General features: G+C 54.4%; 1 protein-coding gene across 4 annotated transcripts in view; it reads right to left on the reverse strand.

Moving 5' to 3' along the window:
* Positions 1-22,276, reverse strand: part of MYRF (myelin regulatory factor) — a 64,115-nt gene extending 41,839 nt beyond the window's left edge. For all 4 annotated transcript variants that reach the window (XM_055721816.1, XM_055721814.1, XM_055721815.1 and 1 more), the window contains exon 1: positions 22,043-22,276. In XM_055721816.1, the coding sequence (XP_055577791.1) occupies positions 22,043-22,088 (46 nt within the window). In that variant the 5' untranslated portion in view covers positions 22,089-22,276. The remainder of the gene's footprint in view (positions 1-22,042) is intronic.
* Between the last annotated feature and the right edge of the window lie 359 nt (positions 22,277-22,635).

A 22,635-nucleotide genomic window follows, 5' to 3' on the forward strand; every position in this document is an offset into this window, starting at 1 on the left:
GCTCTCCAGCACGCACTGGAGTGGGTGCTGAGCGTTGGTGGGATACATAGCTGAGCAGGACAAACACAGCCAGCTTCAGCAAATGCTGCCAGGCATGAAGACCCACCAGCCATTAGATGGTGAGGCACGGCACTGCCCACGAAGCTCAGCAGTGGCACGCCACACTGGGGTGACTGGTGCCACGGTGAGGTGCAGAGGCCCGGCACAGCCCCGAGCACGTTCCTGTGGCCGTGTGCGCGGCGTTGTGCAACCGGCAGGCCAGGCTGCCGCATCGGCACATTCCCGGGGCCTCATGCTGCTCAGCATCCCCTTCTGCTTCCTCCCCTGTTTATCCTTCGGCCCTGGCAGATTGGCTGCCGGCCTGGCTGTGAGCATGAGGAATCTGTGCCATGGCTAGCTAACCAAACACTGCCTAAGCCCGGGGAGCTGCAGGGCCAGCGCTCGACTTCAGACCTACTTCCCCATCAGTGGGAGCCTGGCTGGCTCTGCCGCGCAGGGTGAAGCCCGAAGAGCATCCAGCTGGGGATGGCAACCCTCCCGTGCCAGCCCTGCCTGGAGTGGGACACAGCAAGGGGCCATGACAAAACCCTGTCTCTGCCCAGGGACCTGGGCTATGCATCTGCCAGCTGGGGACAGCCAGCCACAGGGACACAGCTGGTGGCGCAAGGGACAGTGGGATGATCTCCCCATCGCTCCATCCACCCAACCCAGGGATGCCCAGAGTGTACAGAGGGGTGGAAAGATTCCCTCCGTCAGGAGGGACAAGGACCCTGCAGCCCCTGCCTCCCCCCAGATACCGGCCCAGCATTCCTCCTTAATTAAAGCTCTTTATTACCTGACTGTAATGATAACCAGTCACTCCCAGCAAAAGGGGCTCCTGTAACCCGAGTTGGACGCTGAGCCAGACCTACTCCTCCATCTCCCCCAAAGCGCTCTCGGGACCACCCCAGAGCAAAGCCCCGGCTGTCTGAGGCACTGAGGGGCCCCCAGGCCCCCTCCCTGAACTGCAGCATGGTTCCTCCATGGGGTGAGCCCCTCCTCACGCCAAGCTCTCTATCATCTTCCTCTGGCCCCGCCAGGACAACCAGCCGGGATCTGCACAGGCTGCCAGCGGGGAAAACTTTTATGTGGTGTGCATGCACGCAACTGCTTGACTTCAGGGGTCTTCACTTGGTCTGATGCTGATGGAGCTACACTAGCTACACTGACCGGCTGCTCACTCCTAAATATAATGTAAATAATACTCACTCCTATCCTTGAGCATCTTCAGCCGTGTTAGGACACCCTTCTCCCGCCCACATGCAAACACAGCCCCTTCCCATCACAGAAGGTAGGCTTGTCCCAGTCAATGCAGAGGTAGAGTCACCACCCTGTGTCCCTTCCTGGGGACGTGCCCTTATCAGCCCATCACCAAGAATGGCCCTGTCCCTCCAAAGCAATGGGGCAGCTTGTGCATCCTCTGTTCATGCCAGAGCAGAAAACCCAAGATCCAAAGTCACAGCAAACACACAGCCAAGACTGAGCTCTGCCAGTCCATGGGACAAGACCCTGGGGAAAACACCAAACTCAGGGCTAAGGAAATGAGGGTTCATGAGAAATTGGGCATTACCCAGAAGATATGAGCTCCAGGGAGCCGAATTTTGTGTGTCATGTATTTGAACTCCCGAATGCAGCAGCTGAGAGGGGTTTTGAACACACACACCTTCTCTGTGGAGAGGCCGAGGCTGCAGGCAGCCCGGCTGTGCCTGACCCCCTTGGTGAGCTCCCAGACAGCATCCCTGCTCCCACAGCTAACCCAGCAACGATCCTGCTGCTGGGAGGAGAAACGATCCCACGCCAGCTAGAGCAGGATGCAGGAAAAGCAGTGCAACAGGAATAGAGACACAGGACAGGTGGGATTTAGCCAAGACTCCGGACTTAACACAATGAATAAAAAGCATTACAGGTCTCCAGTGGCCAACAAGACCCTGGAGTAACAACAACCTGGGTGAACAGCAAAGCAGCACCAGTGGCAAAACAGATTAATGAACCGCACTGGTACGAGGTGTGACCAAACCATGGCCAGCCTGCAGCCCAGCGCCCGGAGTCAGCAGCACCAGCCGCCGCAGTGTCTCCATGGCCGCTGGAAAACTCCCTTCTGCTCTCACACAGGCCTACTACAGCTCCTTCGCTTACATGCACGGAAGAATATATCTGACAAAAGCACCTTTAGATAAGCTGGGAAGTGTCCCTAACTGTTCAACGTGTCCTGGCTCAGGCCCACAGCATCCCTCGCTCCCATAGCTATTCCTGACGTACTAGCAGGAAGCGGATACAAGCCAGTATATACACTCTGTATAGGTGTATATATAGAGAGATAACGCTCTCTCTCCACCTCCCACACCCTGGGGAGGACAAGGTGTGTGGTGAAAGACATCCCAAGACAGAAGAGGTACAAGGATCCAGAGGAAATCATCTCGCTGCACCACAGCAGGGCACGGGCACGTCCCTCAGGGAGCCCTGCAGGAAAAGCTCCACACAGAGGAGATGACCAAGTCTTGTCCTCCCTCCCAAACCTTCCTAAGCCCTCCTCTTTCTACTCCCTCCTTCCTACTGCCTTCCCTGGCCTCTCCACCAGCCACCTCTCAGCACCTTCTCCCCTATCCCTCTTCCAGCCCCTCTCGAATTTCCCCATCTCTCGTCTCCCCTCGTTCCTTCCCTCCCGGAGCTGTTATCCCTCCAGACCCTCCTGAGTCCCTTCTCCTTCCAGCTCTCCACCCTTGTCCTGGCCTCTCCTCCGCCCTTGCCAGCTGTGAACCTTGGCATGGATAGAGCCATTGTCCTCCGGGCATTGGGGCCAAGGAGGAGGAGGGGAAGGTGTGAGAGGGGACACAGTGGAGCATTTGTGTGTGTCCCCGCAGCCGTCAATGCCCTGCTTGTCCATTCATGCACTAAGATGGAAGCAACAGCAGCACCCACACAAGCGTCGCCATTTGGCAGGGTCCAAGGTGCCTGCCCAGGGGGGCACATTGCCCTGTTTGTTTGGAGTCCCACAGAGGCAGAAGACAACGCCTTTATCTCCCTCTCTGGACTGAGGGTGTTGGAGAGCTGGCATGGGGGACAACAGGACCTGAGAAGGCCACTTCGTCTGGCATCTCCCAAGCTCAGGACTGAAAAAGAGGTACCGCTGCCTGAGGCTGGCTCCATGACCCTTGCACCATCATTCCCCAGCCCAGGAGGAAGACAGAAATGGGGAAGGGCTTTTCAGCACCGCCTCTGGATCCCGGCCACCGGGGCTCCTTCACGCTGGTGGGCTCACCTGACCCCAGGTGGAGCAGCATGACGCGCCCAGCTCCTCCAGCTGTGCCCTGAGTGGGATCACGGCACATCAGCCACGTGGCCACCCTGCCGAGCCGAGCTTTAAGGGACAGTAAAAACGGAGACATAAGCAAAAGCTTCTGCTCTTGTGTGCTCCTCTCTGCAGCTCACTTGACCCAGATTGCAAGTTTTGGGGGACTGCAGTGACCTTTTTCTATAGGGTAACACCTATGTGCACAAGATCCCTGTCAGCATCATGCCAGCGAAGGTCCAGCGCAGCCCTTCTTGCTATCAGCATAAACTTTCTTTGGTGTGAATTATTATCAGAGCATATCAACAATACATGAAATAATAATAATAATATTTATTACCAGTTACATACCAGTATTAAGCAGAGATTCTGACCCAGGTGCCCAGGTCATGCTTGGTGGTGACCGGGAGAGGCAATAAAGGCTCAGAGAGGGACAGGGACTTGATGAGGCTGACGGCAGATGGCTGAGCAATGTCACTGCTGCTCTGCTACTGCCAGGGAGAGAGCCCAGGGACACAGTCCCCGGATGCTGCAGGGCCACCAACACTGCTGAGCCTGCGGCTCCTGGAAAGGCTCTTAGCAAACTTGGAGAGCCACTCTGGAGACCACTTTCAGCCCGATTTGGAAGACATGCACACCACACACGTGGGGGACTCGGGACTTGGAGCTGCACGACCTCTCCTGGAACCCCCCAAGCACAAAACAGTCCTTAGTCAAGAAGATTAATAATCAAACAGCAACAGAATACAAGCCCACAGGCAGCCAAGCATCGCCTGGAACACCACGTCCAGATCGGGCATCTCGTTCCTCCCTTCCAACTGGGAGGCAACAAGGTCTCTCCTGTCCAGCCTGGACAGCCTCCAGAGGAGACTGGGAGTAAGAAAGCAGAGCAATTTATCTAGATGGGACTTTTGCCAGGGTTTGGGGAGGGCCACCACTACTTTTGTGCAACCAACACCAATCTTTCACAAGGTCATCGCTACTTCTCACACAGCTGGGATGTGCAACCACACAGCACTTTCAGTGCTACACTGCAAATAGCACTTCCTCCAGAACCGACTCCTGCAAAAATCACAAAGGGCACCACAAGCTTCTTACATCGTTGGGTTTCCTCCACCAGCGCTGCAGCAAGTCCTCATCTACCTCTGCTGCACACATGGCACAAACCTCCCAAGGCTGATCCTTCAAGGATCTAGGAGCCGAGCAACACGACCAAGAGAAGTGCTCCGGCTCACAGGCACAGGGCAGTCATTCCTCTTCCCAAGAAGGAAACAAGGAGGAGATTCAACGTGTCCTGCTTTGGTGGTCTAAGCCTTACTCAGCAGCTGTGGAGTACAAATGGTGTGTCTGCAGGTACTCCCTCAGCTGGTGCATGCTGGGCTAGGCAGCAGCGCTGGGGCTGTGTAAATGGTCCAGACAGACCCATCCTGCTCTGCCACTTCAGGGTTGATGCAGGAGCTGCTGTGCCCTGCTTGGGAGCTCTTGCCCTCCTTGCGCTCCTGAAAGAGGGACGGACACAGGGGACACTATTTCTCTGATTTCATCCATCTCAAGACAATGCCAACCATTACATCCCTGAATCTTGCAGCCCATGTAATTTTTTACTTAGGGTGTCCCCCACCAAACCCGGGAGTTTCTCACTGGAGAAGACATGTCCTTCAGACACATGCAGTTCAGAATTAGGCTTCAGCTGATCAATTCATCTCCTGAGGAACGGGCCACAGTAATCCATTTCCACCCTTTAAGGTCCTCATTTTAGGTACGATGAGCACACACCTCATCATGATGTACCTCCACACCCTTAACTACCAGACTGAAGAGCCCTCTGCTCCAAGGAAGCTACTTTCCAATCAGGTGGTCGTAGACCAGCTCAGTCACCTTCATGCTTTGCCATTTCCTGAGCTAAGCTAAGCTTCTCTAGCCACCCACAATAAGTAACAAGTAATGATGCAATTAGATTTTTTTTTTAATTCCCTAGGGATTACTGCCATGCTGGCTATTTCCATATAGACTTTCACACTGAAACTGAGATTTCTTTTTTCTCTTCAATATTTGCTGTTTGTGTTTTCTGACTAACTGTGAGCTGTCTCCTGCGCTGGAACATAGTTCCTGCACCAGGGATTTAGCAAACAGTTACCAGACAATACAAATCAGATACCAAACAGGCTGTTTGGATCCCATCCACCCTGCAAGCTCTCTGTGTGTTCTGGGTCTCACTTCAAAGAAGTGTGCTGTCTGGAGCAGTACAAACCAAGAGGGAAGGTGCCTGGCACGCTGCTGGAGGATGCTGTGTGGGGAGGGCAGCATATGGAGGAGAGGATGAGGAGGTCACTCTGGGCTGGGGGAGGTGGGAGGCACTGGCTGCACACATTCCTGCAGGCAGAGCAACTCCTCAGGCTCTTGATGTGCAGCCTGAGTCATCTCCACGCATTAAACAAGAGAAGGCAAATACTGAGGCTCAAATAAGGGTGAGATGTGCCCAAAACAAGACAAACCTGACGGCAGTGCTGCTGGCGCTGCGGGCGTGGAGGCACAAGGGATGGATGATGAGGGGTAAGACCTTCTCCCAAAGGACTGCGCGCAGAAGAGATGCACGAGGAATGTCAGGGACCTGCGAACCAAATCGAGAGCCCTCTCCTGGTACCTGACCGCCGGGGGCCATCCCTCCCCTCTGCTTCCTCAGTCTCCCTCCAGCGCACAGGACAACAGGCAGTAAGTGCTGCTCCTTCCCAGCACGGCTCCCCCAGCTCCTTCCCACCACAGCAGAGATCACATGCTGCTGCTGTTTTAAAGCACCTGCTGGGGAAAGCAGCGTGTAGGTCCTGAGCGAACAAGTCTGTCTTGCTGCCAGCCAGAACTGTGACAAAGAGCTGAGTTATGAGGGAAGAGTGGGAAGGCAAGGAAATTACACAAATTGTATGAGTCATTAGATCAATAGATTAAAAGACCTCTTAGAGCCTTCTGTCCAGGCCAGCATAAGGTCATTCATTCCCAGCTCGCTCCTTGGGGCTCTGCCCCTTGTGTCTGGACTTTCAGCACTTCCATTCGGGAGACGATGCCACAGCCCCACGCTCCTCCAAGCCTGGCTGCCTTTCTCAGAGCCCAACCTGAATGCTCCCTTTCTTATCGCTACTCACCGCCAGTGCCCCTGGTGCTAAATAGCACAAGGATGTCACAGCTGGGCCATTCACTATCTCCGAACCACAACTGCGCACAGGCCAGCTCCTCTGGTCCTGGCTACCACCAGCCTGCCATGATTGGTTTCCTGTGGCTGTCCTGTGCACAGCAACCCCCCTGCTATTGCTTCCCATTGCCACCCCAGCATCTGCCGCAGCTGCTCGCAGGGAGGCCGTCTCCCTCCCTTTGAATAACCGTGTTTGGAATGATCTTCCCCCAGGTGCATCATCTTTTGCTTTCCCGAAAGGGCCATGGCTCCAGCTGGGCTGAACCACAGCAGTTTGACTGACTTCATGGGAAACAGGGCAGAAATCCCGGCCTTCCTGCAAAATCCACTGTTCATCTTCTCTCTCAGTGCTTGTGGTACTGGCAGCATATTTAGGTGGCTAAATACACTTGTTATTGAGCTGCCTCTGTAGCAGCACACTCGAGGTCTGCTGGGCTAGGTGTTGTCAATTCAAATATCAGCCAGGCAGCCCCTGCCCTGCAGTGTTTGCAGCCTTGGATTTCTCCAATGTGTTTCAATTAATGCCAAACGACATCCTGATTAGAACCTTCCCCGGCATGGAACTGACAGGGAGAACATGAGAGAGATCTAACACTGCATCACTGACAGAGCTAAAATACAGCTGCTAGTATAGAGACATCAAAGAGCAGAAGGGTGACTAGCAGAGACCCCCAGGGACTGGTGTTTGGGCCAAAGCCATTCAGCATTTTTTATTGCTGTTCTCCACTGGCAAAGTTTGAAGGTGGCACACATATTGGTGGGATAAAAAAGAAAGGAAATCAAACAATTCATTCTTACAGAGCATCTTGAATCACCTGGTAAGTGACAGCGATCTGTCTGCTGCATAACAACAAAGCAAAAGGCAAGACAATCACCTGGAAGTAGCACGTACAGGCAGGGAAACTTGGGGGAAAAAAAGACTAAATGAAAGGCTCCAGCTTTCAGGACTAACCACAGCCCCTGAGCCCTCAGCACAATGTCACAGCTCTGGCCATGGCTGCAGAGTTCTCCATGCACGAGTGGACTATCAAACAGAAGACAGAGAAATGGTCCTGGCTTTTCTGCATAGTGCTGCTGGAATCGGTGGCCCACCTCTGTTTGTCTGGAAGAGAGCATGGAAATACTGGAGAGGCTCTGGAAAAGGTTGAAATAACTCTGCTCGGGGTGCAGAAGCAGCTTTACAGAAGTCCTTGTCTGGTCTGTTTATACCCAGGAGGCTGAACAGTGGTTGAATCCTCACATACATGAACTCACCCTGGAGAAAGCAGCCTGCTGGGAGGGGGTTTCAGTCTTGAGAGGAGGATATGGCAGTTGGAGTGCAAGATTTGACAGCCTCAGCCAGGAAAGAAGGTGATGCTCCCAGCAGGCAGCAACAGCTTTCCCAGAGAGGTAAAACATGCAGGTCAGGGACCATCTGCTCCCCCACGCTGGCACAGCACAGCCACAGCGGGCTCATATCTGACTGCAATAAACACGAGTGTTAGCATTACCGGGCACCCTCTTTTGGAAACTATAAACCACAACTCTCCAAGAGATGCTCCAGGAGCAATGCGCCTCTCGGGTGTCTTGGAGGCCCCTCCTAGCTGCAGAGGCCACAGTGCTCTGAATCTATCACAGCGCAGAGGCAGCAAACAGTGCCTTGACAGGTACAAGAAGCTCGGGGAGAGCAAACCAAACCCACAAACATGGCCCACTCGCTGTTTGACTGTCCTTCAGGTTCTCCACATCGCTGAGTCACAGGCAAAGGTTTCAGAGGTAACTCAGTGATCAGAAGCTGATTTAGAATTTTCAGCAGGTCAGGAACACTTTTGACAATATTTTCCTATCTCCTTATCCCCACTGTAGCTCACTGACCCTTCCGAGAGGGCTCTATTAGCAAAATTCATTCACAGCACATGTGACTGCAGCTCCATAAATCAGGAGTTGTCCATGGAAGGGGAGCAGGGAGGGCACAGGCTTCGTCCCGCTCCTGCCAGGCGTACACAGCACACTGGGTCCATCCCTTGCTCCGAGCCTTCCAGCCAGTCCCTGGCTGTGAAAGGAGCATCCCTGGAAGCTGACACACAAGTGACAAACCATTCCTTAACCTCAGAAGAGAAATGTTAAATCCATTCTGGAGCTAAGCTCCCTCCAAAGGCTGGAGGACAATCCCTCACTGCCTATGAGCAGCACTGGGAGCTGCGGAATGACAGGTGACCTAAAAGGCTAGAGCCGCTGTGGTGGTGACTGTGACCAATTCTGGCAGGGGGAAGCTGAGGCAAGAAGATAAACGACAAGAGTTTCAGCCACTTAAAACTCCCCCAAGACAGCACAGAGTTTTCTAAGCTTTGGTTCCCCCCTTTCCTCTGTGGCAGACCCGGGGATGCCTTTGGCACAGCACGAATGCACCCTGCAGGCAGGATCCACCCCTGCCAGACCTGCACTCTGCTTCTTTTGGGGGTTCACTGTGCAGGTTGGGGTCTGTCATGATAGAAAAGGCACTTTCCCCTCTGCAGATTCTCCTAGAAGTCCGCTCACACACAAGAGGCTAGGGAGGAGCAACGCCTCGTCACTAGCAAAGAGTTGGCACTTACGCCTTAGGTCTAGAGCTGAATTTCATGGGACATTCAGCTTTGTGCACCTCCCTGCGCCTGCAAACGCGAAACCGCCTGCAATGGTCGTGCCGAGGCTGGGCACACTGCCGTCACCCTGCGGACCGTTCCTGTCCGTGGGGCCGGAGCTGACCTGGCCGGAGAAGGGCGCTGGGAAGGTCCAGCCAGGCCAGCACTGCTGTCCAAGGTACCGCCGTGCCCACTGCCACTCCCGCATCCCACTCCCGCATCCCGCTCCCACATCCCGCTCCCACACCCTGCTCCTGCACCCCGCTCCCACACCCTGCTCCTGCACCCCGCTCCCGCATCCTGCTCCTGCACCCGGCTCCCGCATCCTGCTCCTGCATCCCGCTCCCACACCCTGCTCCTGCACCCGGCTCCCGCATCCTGCTCCTGCATCCCGCTCCCACACCCTGCTCCTGCACCCTGGCTCCCACATCCTGCTCCTGCATCCCACTCCCGCACCCCGCTCCCACATCCTGCTTCTGCATCCCGCTCCCACACCCCGCTCCTGCATCCCACTCCCACACCCTGCTCCTGCATCCCGCTCCCGCACCCCGCTCCTGCATCCCGCTCCCGCACCCCACTCCTGCAGCCTGCTCCTGCAACCCGCTCCCACATTCTGCTCCTGCATCCCGCATCCCGCTCCCGCACCCCGCTGTCACATCCTGCGCCGGCATGCACCAGGAGGGAGGGCAGAGCCGCTCATTCCCAGAAGGACAGTCCACACTCCTTGAACAACCATGGCAGCCTCCATCAGTTCTTTTCAGTTTTCTTTGCCTGTGCCTACAGTTCTGGTGCCTGAGACATCTCTGCCCACATGGGGTGAAGGAAATTCCCAAGATTACCAGCCGCTTGTTTCTGTGTCGTCGCTTGCGCAGGGGGCTACACAGATACGAGAAAGGGAGCGATGGGTTGTGCCCCAAGATTGTACAAGTCTGTGACACAAAGGGCTGACACAGGCAAAGCAACAGGGAACTGCCTGGATTCATGCCGTAAAACCGTGCTGGAGCCCAGAACTTCTCACACATCTGCAGACGTGCCCACTGTTTTGTCTGAAGAGAAGCCTGCTTAGCCCTACAGAAAAGAGCACGCAGACCTGAAGATCTGCTGGAAGAAGCCAGCAGACCCAGCCTCTGCCTCTGACAGGACAGACAGAAAACTTGCTTTTACAGAGACCTGTACTGAGACCAGCCAGCAGGTCAGACCCATGTGCTAACGGACCTGCACGCTGTGCTGTGGTCACAAACTTCTGTTATTTGTGTCTTTGTTTTCTTAAAACAAAGCTTACTGCAGAAGCAAGTGAATTACTGACAATTTCTGACAACCTGCACTAAGTCTTTTTGACTTCTCCAGTCCCTCAGAGAAGTCCTCAGCCCATACAGACCCTCAGGGCTGAGCCAAGGGCAAAGACTAACCAGTTTCTCCCAGTTCAACAGGACATATTCCTTCCCATAAAAGCCCCAAACCAGAGCCATGGGTTTCTTGGTTGGTTGGTTGGGTTTGGTTGTTGTTGGTTTTTCACAGATGAAACACAAACCCACAACCACATGTGATGAGAAGCCCCACAGTTTCCCTGGCAAAGCTAGGATGCTAACCTCAATCTCATAGATAAATTCTCTGTGGCAGTAAAAAAAAACCCCACCAAACCTGTTATCCCTCCACAGTTTCCAGCTGGAGGCTGCACTGCTGAAAGCTGTTATATGGGTCAGGCTAGAAGATCTGATAGTTCCTTCTAACCTGAAACTCAGTTAAGCACCTTTATGTTAAGAACTTATACTGTCAAAGTAAGGAAAATCAGAAGGCAATTTTATTGAAAGACTTACTGCTGCTGCCTGGGCCTTGTGAAATCAGCAAGCAAGAATAGAGGAGCAGACGGGGATAAGAACGGAGGGGAGATGTGACTTTATCCCTGGCTTGGCTGCCTCTGTGAGTGGGGAGGCTCATCTCCCCGCTCTTCCAACCTTCACCTGAACCAGAAAGACTTCAGGGCACTGTCTGTCTCCCAGTGCCAGTTCAAAGAGGTTTGGAGCTCACCCTGCTGCAACACAACCAGCAATGAGGACTAACACCTTACCAACACGGGCCTGCCCAGCTGCTCATTGGCACAAAGCCTCTGGGTTTACTGAGTGCTATACAGTTTGTGAAACAGCAAAACCACCAACATTTAACATGGTTCTCCTGCACTGACAAAAGCCTTAAACCCACGAATACCACCCTGACCCATTTAAACAACAGGCTGATCAAAGAAGAAACAACTTCTACAAAACTTGAGGTTTTGGAGGTAAAACCAGGGACTTCCACAGGTCTCCTCTGGGCAGTGACTATGCCAGGGAGCAACGTGCGCTCCTACAGCTCATGGCCTTTTCTCTTCTGCTAACGTGGATTGTTCCCTGGCTGAGCAGCCCACATCCAAAACACAAAATGAGGACACATCAGGCCAACTTTCTCCACCTCATTCCTGCTACCTACTTCTCAAAGCTCACTCTCAAGTGTGTTTTGGTTTCCAAAACTGCAGAAAAGAGGGTTTAAAGAAAAAAGCCCAGTAAACGCCACTTCTCTCCTTCAGAGAGCCAACAGCAAGCATCCCAGCCTGCGCATTAAACCCTCCTGACAAGGTCTCGCTCTGCAGCAGCAGCGGGAAATATTTGTGGTGCCTGGTATCAGCTTCACTACACATGACAGCTTACTGTCACTGGCATCCTTCACATCTCTTCCAAAGCCAGACTTGGCCCAATTACATGATCACCTACAAATTTGTGCCTTGACTCAATTAAGAAAGCCGTGCTGAAAATTCATGACAAAAATTCTATAAAAATCTCTATCGGTGATCATCCATGATCTGTTGCACCCACAGCTGCCTCCTGGGTGTAACAGAGCCACAGCACCTGTGTCTAAAAGCAGAGGAGTAGGAAAGGTCCCTGCCCTGATGTTCCACAAGACCATCCTGTTGGACTGGGTTAACTTTTGACCAGTTCCTCTTGCCCAGCCCAGGCAAAACCTCTAGCACCCAAACTTCTCATTCTGGGCTCTGCAGCTTGTCCCCAGCCTGCAGGTCCCCACATGGCTGTTTCCCCTCAACACCAATGAGATGAGTTTTGCAATATTATTTGTCACTCCTCTCCCTTCACTACACGTTCCACCATGCTGCATGTGAAAACTCATCACCACCCACTTCTCCATCCCAACACCTTTCCAAAGACAGAATTAAAACAGACAGGAGGGAGGAGAGACGGGCAGAAGCCCTCCTACTCCTCCCTGCCCAGAGCTTCTCATTGATCTCAGATTTTGATTTGGATGGGACCTCATCAGGGAAAAGACCGTTTCTGTCCTTATACTGAGTGGAGCATTGATTATATTATCAGCAAGCAGCCACCTGTGAAATGGCTTGATGGCCCTTATAATGCACAGTTTTTAAGCTTTTCCTTTACTTAAGCAGGTGTTTCATTTCCAATAAAGTCAAAGCACACCCTTTAGTGCCTTAAGGAATCAATGTCCATAACCATTGCTTGTCATAACAGAAAAGATAAGCCAAGATCAAGCGGGCTGATAAGTTGTTTGGTTTCCTGTTTATCGAGATATCTAGCAGTCAGATGTTGTCAGCACATGGGATTAAAAGTCGTAAATGATAACTGTTGATTAATAAGTATCACCAGACACAAACAAAGTGAATCATCCTATTCCAAATTAAGTTGAATGTATTATTTATACTCTGCCCGCTTCTCAAGGCTGTGAGCAGGAGCACCCTGGCATGCTCTGGGGTCCCTCGCCACCAAAGCAGACAGCCAGCTTGCAGGAATTGGGCCACCAACTCTTTCAGAAACCCTGCCTGTGTCTTCATAAATCTTCTCCCACGCCCACCCCCACGCCTTCTGCAGGGCCTCCTCCCCACCAGTTACCATCTTCTTCTCCTTGGGTAAGAAAACCAGATCAGTTTGGCACTCTGAGCCTCCCAAGATAACATGCTGCCACAGCATGGGGGTGATGGCAAAAGACTGTACAGGAAAAAAAAAAATCAGCCCCAGAAAATATTGCTTTAATTGCTCTTTTTAAAAATGCAGAGATCTCATCAGAGCTAGACCGCGGCTGTTGGCATTGCACGTGCCTATCAGCTCCTTATTCACTTCTGGTCCCATCCCACGCTGCTTCAGCTAGCCCGCTCAGTCTCTGCTCACACTGCACGCTGCTCTGCAGGCACAGCCCCCCTTTTTTTGCTCTTGCTGATGCAGTTTGCAAGTACTTAGGGCATAATTCAGTACATCTCCTTTAATACACTACAAAAAAATAATGAGAGCAGCCAAAGAAGAGTGGATAGAGCAAAAGGGATGAGGGATGTGGAGGGGGGAAAGTGAGGAAAAAAAAGAAATGCAGGATAAACCAGAGAGGCTAAGAAAAGTTTAACTGCTGCAGAGACTGATGCCAGCTTTCCTATGGCCAGGCTGGTCTGTCACAGCAACTGGGATGTGAAAGAAGCATCGATACTGTGCTGCAGCAGAGGAAAGGACTCCTGCCTCCGCCTGCAGCCCTGCACACCGGCCCTACCCCTGGAGATGTCACGGGATTACGATCACAGCTGCCTGGCACTCCCAAGACTGCTCCCCCTGGCCCACCCTGGCCTCTACCCTCAAATCCTGGATCTGAGCACACCAAGGCTGTTTAAAACTCCAGCCTTGACCTTTCCAACCAACTCTCCGCCCCACCACCCCACAAGCCAGCAAAATCAGCAACTGGTTGCTCTCATTCCACAACAAACCCAGCATCTCCGCTTTGCAGCCGGGGCTGGCCGCTCTCACCAGCCCCGCCGCCTGGCTCCCACATCTCCCTTTCACCATTTTGAGGAACTGCACCAAAACAGACAAAGTTCAATGAGATAAGTGATGGACCCTGAGTATCATGGTACATTTTCCCTCGGGACGGACGCCTTTCATTCAAACGTGCCTTGAACACGCTCCAGGGTGTGCTGCAAGACAGCAAGGAGCAGAAGGTCCTGGGCTGACCAGCCCACCCACCTCCACCAGACCAGGCAGGAGATGTCCTCTGTCCCTGTTGTGCAGGACAAACGGTGCCAACAGGAGAAGGAAGGTCTGGAGGATAAACAAGGGCATGCCAAGGTGTGCTAGTCAGTGGGAATAAGAGGGTATACCCATGAAACCATAAGTGGGAGCCAAAGGATAGCCAAGTGTAGTGTCCAATGCAATCCACCCTCTGCTTCTAAGGGCCCCTCTTCCCTACACGGCAGCAGTACCCCCCTTGGACTCTGCACCTCCCCTGCTGATCGGACACAGTCTCATCCCTCCCTGTCCATCCCTGTTCTGGTGTCTGCCTTGAAAGCACCAAGGAGGCCACAGTGTGGGTTGTCTCTCCTGAGTGATGCTGCCCCATGAGCTGGTGCACAGCAGGAGCACCCGGCAAGCACCAGCTCGGGCCCAAAAGCCACAAGCCTATTCCTGTTTTGTGTCTCCAGTCACAGCTGCTCCTCTGTCCTCTGGCAACACACATGTTGGTTAATCATTCCTCATACACATTTAGCTTACTGGGATTCTTATCAGGCAGTGCAAAGTCCAAGTCCAGTCAGCAACACTACTGGGAAGAGGCAAGGGGGTTACCTGGCAAGCTCTGCAAAGCTCTGCCGGAGCAACGCCAGCCCCGGGCAGGGAAATCCCCAGGCAGGGATACACTGGAGGGATGCCAGGCCATGGTCGAGGACCCTGTCTGGGCAGCACGGAGGAAGGGCAGGCACCTGCAGCACTGCTGTGGGCCAGGGGTTCGTTGGCCACAGCCTGGCACCCTCCTAGCACAGCTCACAGCTCCAGATCACGCAGGTCTTGTCCCAGCAGGAGGAATCCACAAGGCTCCTAAACAGAAGAGGGCAAGTACAGCAGGTCCCTATCTCCCTTCTTTGAAAGGCCTCTCCTGCTTTTATTTCTCACTAAGTGACCACAGGCAGAGAGCAGCAGCAGGGCATAAACCAGGGTGACAGCAGAAAGCAAAAAGGCCACCGCTGAACCATGACAGGAGGCAGAAAGCCCATGGGGAGAGCGGCTTCCCTATGCACCGCTCTGGTGGGGTTGCACTTCTCCAGGTGATGCCCAGGTCTCTCCAGGCTAACTGTGCACCAAAGCCATTTTTCTCTGCGTTTCTTGCCGCCAGTGAATGACAGCTGGGATGTCTCTGGTCCTAGAAGGCCAGCCCTAGCCAATGCTTTGCTCTAGTAGAAAAGGGTGAGGGAGCGGAGGGAAACCCTGCCTATTCAGCATCCCAGTAAGGCTCCTTCTTGACGGGCATCTCTTCCCCACATCCTTGCATGCAGCACAACCCCAGCCCAGGGAGCAGCGTGGGTCAGCTGGATCTCTGAGTCACCAGCATGCCCACTTCCATCGGCCCGCTCACACCTCCAGCACGACTCCCTTCTCATCTGCTCTTCCCAAACCCCTCCTGGTCCGCATCCAGGTGTCACTCCCGGGACGCCAACCTGTGGAAGATACATTAACCAGAACACGGGCAAAGTACCTCTCCCCGTCCCGACGGAGCCCCTGCGGGCGGGCGCTCACGTTGCTCTTTCTGAATCACAACCCGCTCTTTATCAGATGCCTGAAGGGATCCACCCTCCTGTGAACAGCGCTCTGGCCTTACTCCATCTGGATGTCTCCTGGCCTTTTCCCACCCAGGAAAAAGGAGTTTTGGGGAAACTGGGGAGAGAGGGCAGACCCCAAAGAAATACCAGCATGGTCACAAGACCTTGCTGGAAGTGGCAGACTGTTTTGCACTAGCGTTGCCCTGAGAAGCAGACGAGGACAAGCGCTTTGGCTGAAGGTTCTGGGAAGCTCCTCCTGTTGGTCCGGCTGGGATGGAGATGCCAGCTTCCCCCTGTGCCCAGGAAAGCCCCTGGGCCACAGCCAAGCAATGCAGACCACTGGTTGATGAGCTCAAGGGAACGTTTTTCTCTTTTCCATCCTCTGCCTAGGCCCTAGGATGGAGCTGGGCTCACCAGCAGCCTCATGTTACCTGCTCTTGCTGAGGGCATGTGCTGACCAGAGGCAGACCCCGAGCCGGGTGGGCAGGGGAAGCTCGAAACGGAGGGCAGAGAGAGGAGGATCAGAAGGCAATCACACTGGAGAGAGATGGAGAGGCAGAGGGGAAAGCAAGCTGAGCTGTGGAAGGGTTGGGGGATCTGTGCTGTTACCTGCTCGGATCCAGCGCATCCTGAGCATGGTGAGAGCAGATGTCAAGCTCCCGCTGCGTCCCTGCTCTCTCCCTCTGTCATTATGCTGCCTAGCTCAGCTGGTCGAGGTCCCAGGGCTGCTGCCTGCTGGTTTTTCTATTCCCTCAGGGAAGAGTGGGAGGGCCGGGGAGGAAGCTGGGAGGCTGCTGCTACACTCTGGGATTTGGGTCTGTGAGGGGATTACCAGGAGGGATGGTCATGTGTTTGTGCTGTACCAGGTTCCCCAGGACCATTCTGTCACGGGCTAACTCCGTTCAGCAAAGCGCTCCACATAAAGCCTCTTACCTTCCCCACTGCGCCAGCCAGGCCGCGGAGAGACTGTCACACTGCAAAGCCACTGCATCCCCAAGCCCGCTCCTCCCGAGAGTCGGGTCTAGGCACAAAGGACCCACAGCGACATGCAGCAAAGATCACGTTGTGCTTTTCGCACAGAGCCCACGATTCTCCACAGCTTTTTCCCAATGCTTTCCCTCTGCCTTTGCGCTGGCCACATCAAACAGCTCCCCACCAGCGGTGCGGGAAAGCCTCTCTCCAGCACAGCATCAGAGCCTGAAGATGCATTTGGGGCACGCGGAGGCTAAGGGCCAGGCAGCCACCAAACAGGCAGAGGGTGAACAGTGAGCATGAAACCCAGCTCCCCTAAAAGCCCTTCTTTCACAGAATGCTAAGAAACTAAATGCTCCCATCTGCTGTGGTTGCATTGCTACATCAAGTCCAGGCACCCAAAACCATATGCAGGGTCAGCTGCCCTGGTTTGTGTGCACAGCTTCTGCTGGCCGCGCCACACCACCACGGACCACAGCCTCTGCTCTAGAGGTCCCGGCTCTGCTGTCCTCCTTCCCTTTCTGTTCCCAGCATTTGCAGCCTCAAGAAACCAGCAGCCTCCCTCCTGCATCCCTAAGCAGCCAGGAAGACTCCAAAGCAGTCCCCTGTTACTCTGTGATTCTCTTCCACTACCCCCAACCTGCTGCCTGGCAGAAACTGAAGGTGCCCCCGTGGGTCAGCGGACCCCCAGCGAGCTGTAACTCACAGGCTGGGTCACCAGCACTGCTGGCAGCCAGAGCCCTTCCAGCTCAGGGACACTTCATGAGGTGCTGGCCAGCTCTGAAGAGAAACCATCATTCCTCTTCCTTTAAGCTCACGGCTTCACTCATTTACATCAGTGAAAGTTTCACCAGCGAAGTCCTTCTCCACCCATTCCTGTCCACCACCAAATCCTCCTGCAGACACACAGCAGAGACCCGACCCATACGACACAGCATGGTGGACAAGGTGCAAACGCAGGAGTCCTGGATTCAGGTCTCTGCCTCAGCCTCGTCATTTTCCATTTCTTCATCCAAGGAAAATGGGGCAACGGCCCAGACCTCTCCTTGCAGGGCTGCAAGGCAGCATTTCCTACCCACATACACAAAGTGCTCCACAACACACAACAAAGATCACTGAGAAAGCAACCCATACCCACTAACACCCAAACAGATACACTCCTACGGGCAAAAACATTCACTAATACAAACACGTTTGCTGCCTTGCCGATAAAGCTCCCAGTGGTCATTTGCTCCCTCCCAGCTCAGAGGCTGCTGCAGCCCCTCCAGCAGCACGCACCCACCGGCAGCCCCCACGCATGCACACACGGCTGCTCAGCAAACACACGCTTCTGAGTGCTGCTGCATGAAAAACTGGAAAGAGTTGCTTCGTTTCACAGGACTTGCATGCCCTCAGTGAAATCTGGTCCCTTCTGTTTAACCAACACCTGTCTTTCCCAACCCAAAATCCTCCAAACTTTTAGTGTTCGCTATTCTTTGTCCATTTCTTGCCCTAACGCCATTCAGCCATCTGCCGAACCACCCACTCCCCTGCCCCCCAAGCCCTGCTCTGCACATCTTTCCCGATATACATTCTTTAACAACCTCTTATCTCATAAATTAGCCGAGAGAGAGAGAGGGATCCCAAATAGCTGAGCTCTGTCGTAACTGTTTCCCTTACGCGAGTGGTAGGCAGGGAGGAAGGTAAGGTTTCTAGCAGGATGCCAGCCAAGGGTCAGACGCTTTCAACTCCCTACTTTTCCTTTGATACAAAATACAAATGCTCTGGGTAAACACTCCCAATACTATGGAAAGACCAAACTGAGCTCCTTTACCTCCAGTGCCAGAACCCGCAGCATCCCACGCTCTCTGCCTGTGAGCTGTCCCAGCTGCCTGCCCAAGCTCTCCTCAGCTGGATGGTCCTGGGCACCACCACACAGGTTTACCAGCTGTGCTAACGCAAACCAGGACAGTGACAATCCCCGTAACATGGGACAGGCCCGCCCTGAGGATGCTCAGAGGCCATGCTGCCAGCCAGACCCGCGTTCACAGCATCTGCATCCCAAGGGGATGTGAAGTTAAGCCCGACCCATCTCTTTCCTATAGACTCAGTATGTTTTCCCCTGGCCCCTTCCCAAACATCAGGGCACAGCCCTGGACTTTTCACATCATTCTCCCACTTCTCCGTCCTTGCATGTCTCAGACCTCATCCTCACAGAGCAGACAACTCCATTCCAGGGAAACAAGATTACCCTGCCCAAGCAGATACTGGGAGCCATCTTGACAAAAATAAAAGCCCATCTCTTGCAGCTGAGAAAACCAGAGGCAGGCAACCGGCCCTCAGTGCTCAGGAGCACCCGCTCCCCCAGACAAGCCTTGCTCTGCAGACAGGACCTGCCGTACTGTCGCTGGAGCCAGCCAAACGCCAGGACTCAGCATTAGTACAGACACCAACTCTCTTCCACACCTCAGGCAGCACAGCCCCCACTCCCCAAAAGTCTGCAAGAAGAGACCAGTTAATCCTTGTCTGACACTTTGAAATACCGAGTGCTACACAAGCCCTAAAGGATTACTCTTAAATGTGGTGGGATTGCTTATAGCAGGCTCAGATCCTGTGCAAATCAGAGACAGGCAAAGGAAAGGGAATTCCCAAATTATTTCAGGGTTTTCAGTGCACAGGAAGAAATCCCTTTAGTGTAAAATCTCCACTTGGTGAGAAGATGATTTGTGAGAAGAAAAAAATATTTCGCTGTAAGAAAAAAAATATGATTTGAACACATGTTCCCTCCAGGAAGGGAATCAGCAGACACCTCTTAAAGAAACGATGGGAGCAAGGAATCAGTTCTACTAATGAATTTATTCCTGCAAATTAATAAACTCTAACAGATCTATTGTTCACCACTCTATTACACATACAGAAACCATTAATTCTTCAGGACAGCAAGATTCCAAGGCAAATCTGGCTCTGTGGCTGCAAAGCTAGCAGTTTAAGGCACAGACTGACCTTCACTTCCAAATAACAGAGGATCAGTTTGGCCACATACTCCTTCAGAGCACCACGATTACAACGTGCAAAAAAGGAAAGTACTTTGTTTCTTCACTCACTGCCTAAACTGAACCGAGCAGCAACCCTTCATAATAAAACTTTCTCCTCTTCCCCTCTCACCCTCAAACACTGTGTTGTAACAGATGCTCTTTAACAACACCGCCAAAGGGATCTAGCTGCTCAAACAAAATAAACAGCCATGTTGGGCTCCACAAAAAAAATTAAGCTCAGAGAAGTTCTAAAAATAAAAGTAAGCAGAGGCTAAGAAATATCCTTCAGCCCCAGTTTCCTTCACTCTCGGTTTTTACAGGGACCAGATGGCTTTAATTCAAAAAAGAAAAAGAGAGAGAAAGGAGGAGAGAGACAAAAAGAAAAAAAAAAAAAAAACAAACAAAAAACAAAGATAAAAGGATGCAAAAAGGAAAAAGAAAAAAAGAAAAAGAGAGAAAGAATCCCAGAATGATGGAGATGGGCAGGGACCTCCTGAGGGCACCTTGCCCTATTCCCTGCTCAAGCAGGATCACCCAAATGAGAGAATGAGACAGACAGACAAAGAAAGAAACTTTCCACCCTATAAAAAGATGCTGTGGGTGAGAGAGAGAAATGCCACTTCCACAAACGAAAAGAAGAGCCGGACAGCTGAAGTCTAATGCCTGTAAGCAACACCGGGGTGCTGAGCAAGGGCTGTGCAGGCTGCCGGGGAGGTGCTTGATGCTCAGAGGAGGGGGGGGGGGGGGGGGGGGGGGGGGCAAGATTTAGGAAATTGGTCCAAGTGAAACCCTAAACACAAAACAAGCCCCCTCAAGGCTGAAGAGAACACAGGCTGGGAGCACACGATAAGAGCCCGCATGGCGAGGCTTCCCATCCCTGCTAATCCTGTTGCTCCTGGGAATCCAGAACCACGGCTGGAACAAACGGGATGCTTTTTTTCCTTTGAAGAAGAGATGCATCACTGAGGCACCACAGGGATGCCAGAGGAGAGGAAAGTGAGAAGTACACAGCTTGAGCCCCTGTTCACTCCTGAGAGCATCTTCTGTTTGTGGTGCATCTTTGCATTCCTCCCCAGGTTAAGTCCTTCCAGCAGCCAAAGGAACAGGAGGGGCGCAGTCCTCCCACCCCAACTGCCCCAGGCGACACCAAGTGAGCAGCTCAGCGGAGCAGACAGCACACTGTCCCATCCCACCGTTCCATCCCACCGCAGGCGAAGCACAGCATGAGGACTCCAGAGGGGATCCAGGCTCCAGAGCTGACCCATGCACACAGCCTGCTCTCCATGGACCGGGGTCCCCGACCCCAGCTCCGCCACTGGCAACAGGACCTGCTAACGCAACGGAGCCTTGCTAGGATGGGCGCACTGTTCCCCTCGACCAGTGCATCTGTGTGCCAGGGGCTCACAGCAAGGTGGCACAGCCCGTGCAGCCAGAACCTCCACCTGGCAAACGGCCCACCAGAGAACAAGGGGCATGTGGTGCGGGGCACAGCCCCACAAAGAGAGAAACAAAGACAAGTGAAAGAGAGAAGCAACAATACCTTCAACAAGGAAGAGCAAAGTGTACCAACAAAGCCAGACCGGGGAGAAGAAACACTGAGCCGAGGGAGGAACAGCAAAGGGCGTTGGAGTCCCAACGCCTCCCCAGCCACACAGTTCAGCCCTACCAACCCCTCAGCTGCCATGAGCAACTGTGTTCCACCCCTGCTTGACAGAGAGGCCAAATTCTCCTTACAATCACTTTTCCACCACTGGGTTTCAGTAAAAGCTGCCTTTGGTTTGCACCGATGGGAAGGAGACTCTGATCCACGGACACGTGGTGCCCAAAGGGGTCCGGGCTCTGGCTGGACAGTGCCGGCCTACAGATGAAGAGCTGGTGTGGGGTCCCCTGCTGGACACACCACCGTGGGATCAGCTGTCTTCGTGACCAAAGAGGGGCGATTTCCCCAGCAAAGCCCAGAGCGGTGACCCTGCTTCAACACGCTGCGCCCAGCGGCCACAGCTCCGGGGGCAGGCAGGGGGGCTGCCGGTCCTGAGGCCAGCAGGGAGGGTGGCCGGGGGCTTGGCCCCACGGCGACGCCTGCAACCCATATGCCAGAGCCACCGTCAGGACCCTGGTGCCTGCTCCGAGGACGGGCGAGGGCCACGGCAAGGTCCTGGCCGGGGTGCCCGCACCGTACCATAGGATGCAACACGCTCGCAGCCCTGCTTAAACCTCCAGCTCGGACCCCACGCCGGAGGATGCGCGCTGGCGTCCTGCCCAGGCGTGGGGACCTGGGGTCACTCCGGTGCCGGACGAGGCGGTTGCTGTCCCCAGGGGCCACCAGGAGCCCGGCCGGGCTGTGGCCGAAGGGCTGCGGCTCAGCGGGCACCTTCTTACCTTCAAAGAAGCGCTGCAGAGCCTCCGTCTCGTCCACCACCTCCATAGCTGGGCCATGCACCGGGCGGCCGGGCTAGTCTCCGCGCCCGCAGCGGGGCATGCCCCCGGGCCGCTCCGGGGGCCGCTCCGCAGGTGAAGCCCCGGTGCCGCCCTCAGCGCCCCGCGCCGCCCCGGCGGGGTCCCGGAGCCGGTGCCGGCACCGAGCGCGGCCGCCCGCTGCCCATCGGCCTCCGCCGCGCACCGCCCAGCGCTGCCCAACTCGGGCTGCCGCGGCCGCGCTCCTCCCTCCCGCCCTCCCCGCCTCCGGTGCCCCGGCCCGCTGCTGCTGCTGCTCCTCCTCCTCCTCCCCCCCCCTCCTCCCGCCACGGGCAGCGCGCGCCCCCGCCGGCAGGGAGAGCCCGCCCGGTACCCGGGGCTCCCCCAGCACCCGCCCGCCCGGGGGTCGTCCCCCCGCAACCCAGCTTCCTCCAACAGCCTGAAGCCCCAGCGCAACCCACTTGGGATCGACCCCCCCCCCCCAGCCTCAAATCCCCCAAAATAAAATTAAAACGTCCTTCCAGTGCGGGGGCTGCGGGAAGGGACAGTTGTGTTTT

Source organism: Falco cherrug, chromosome 10 (genome assembly GCF_023634085.1).
Source record: "Falco cherrug isolate bFalChe1 chromosome 10, bFalChe1.pri, whole genome shotgun sequence".
In the NCBI taxonomy this organism is placed as follows: Eukaryota; Metazoa; Chordata; class Aves; order Falconiformes; family Falconidae; genus Falco; species Falco cherrug.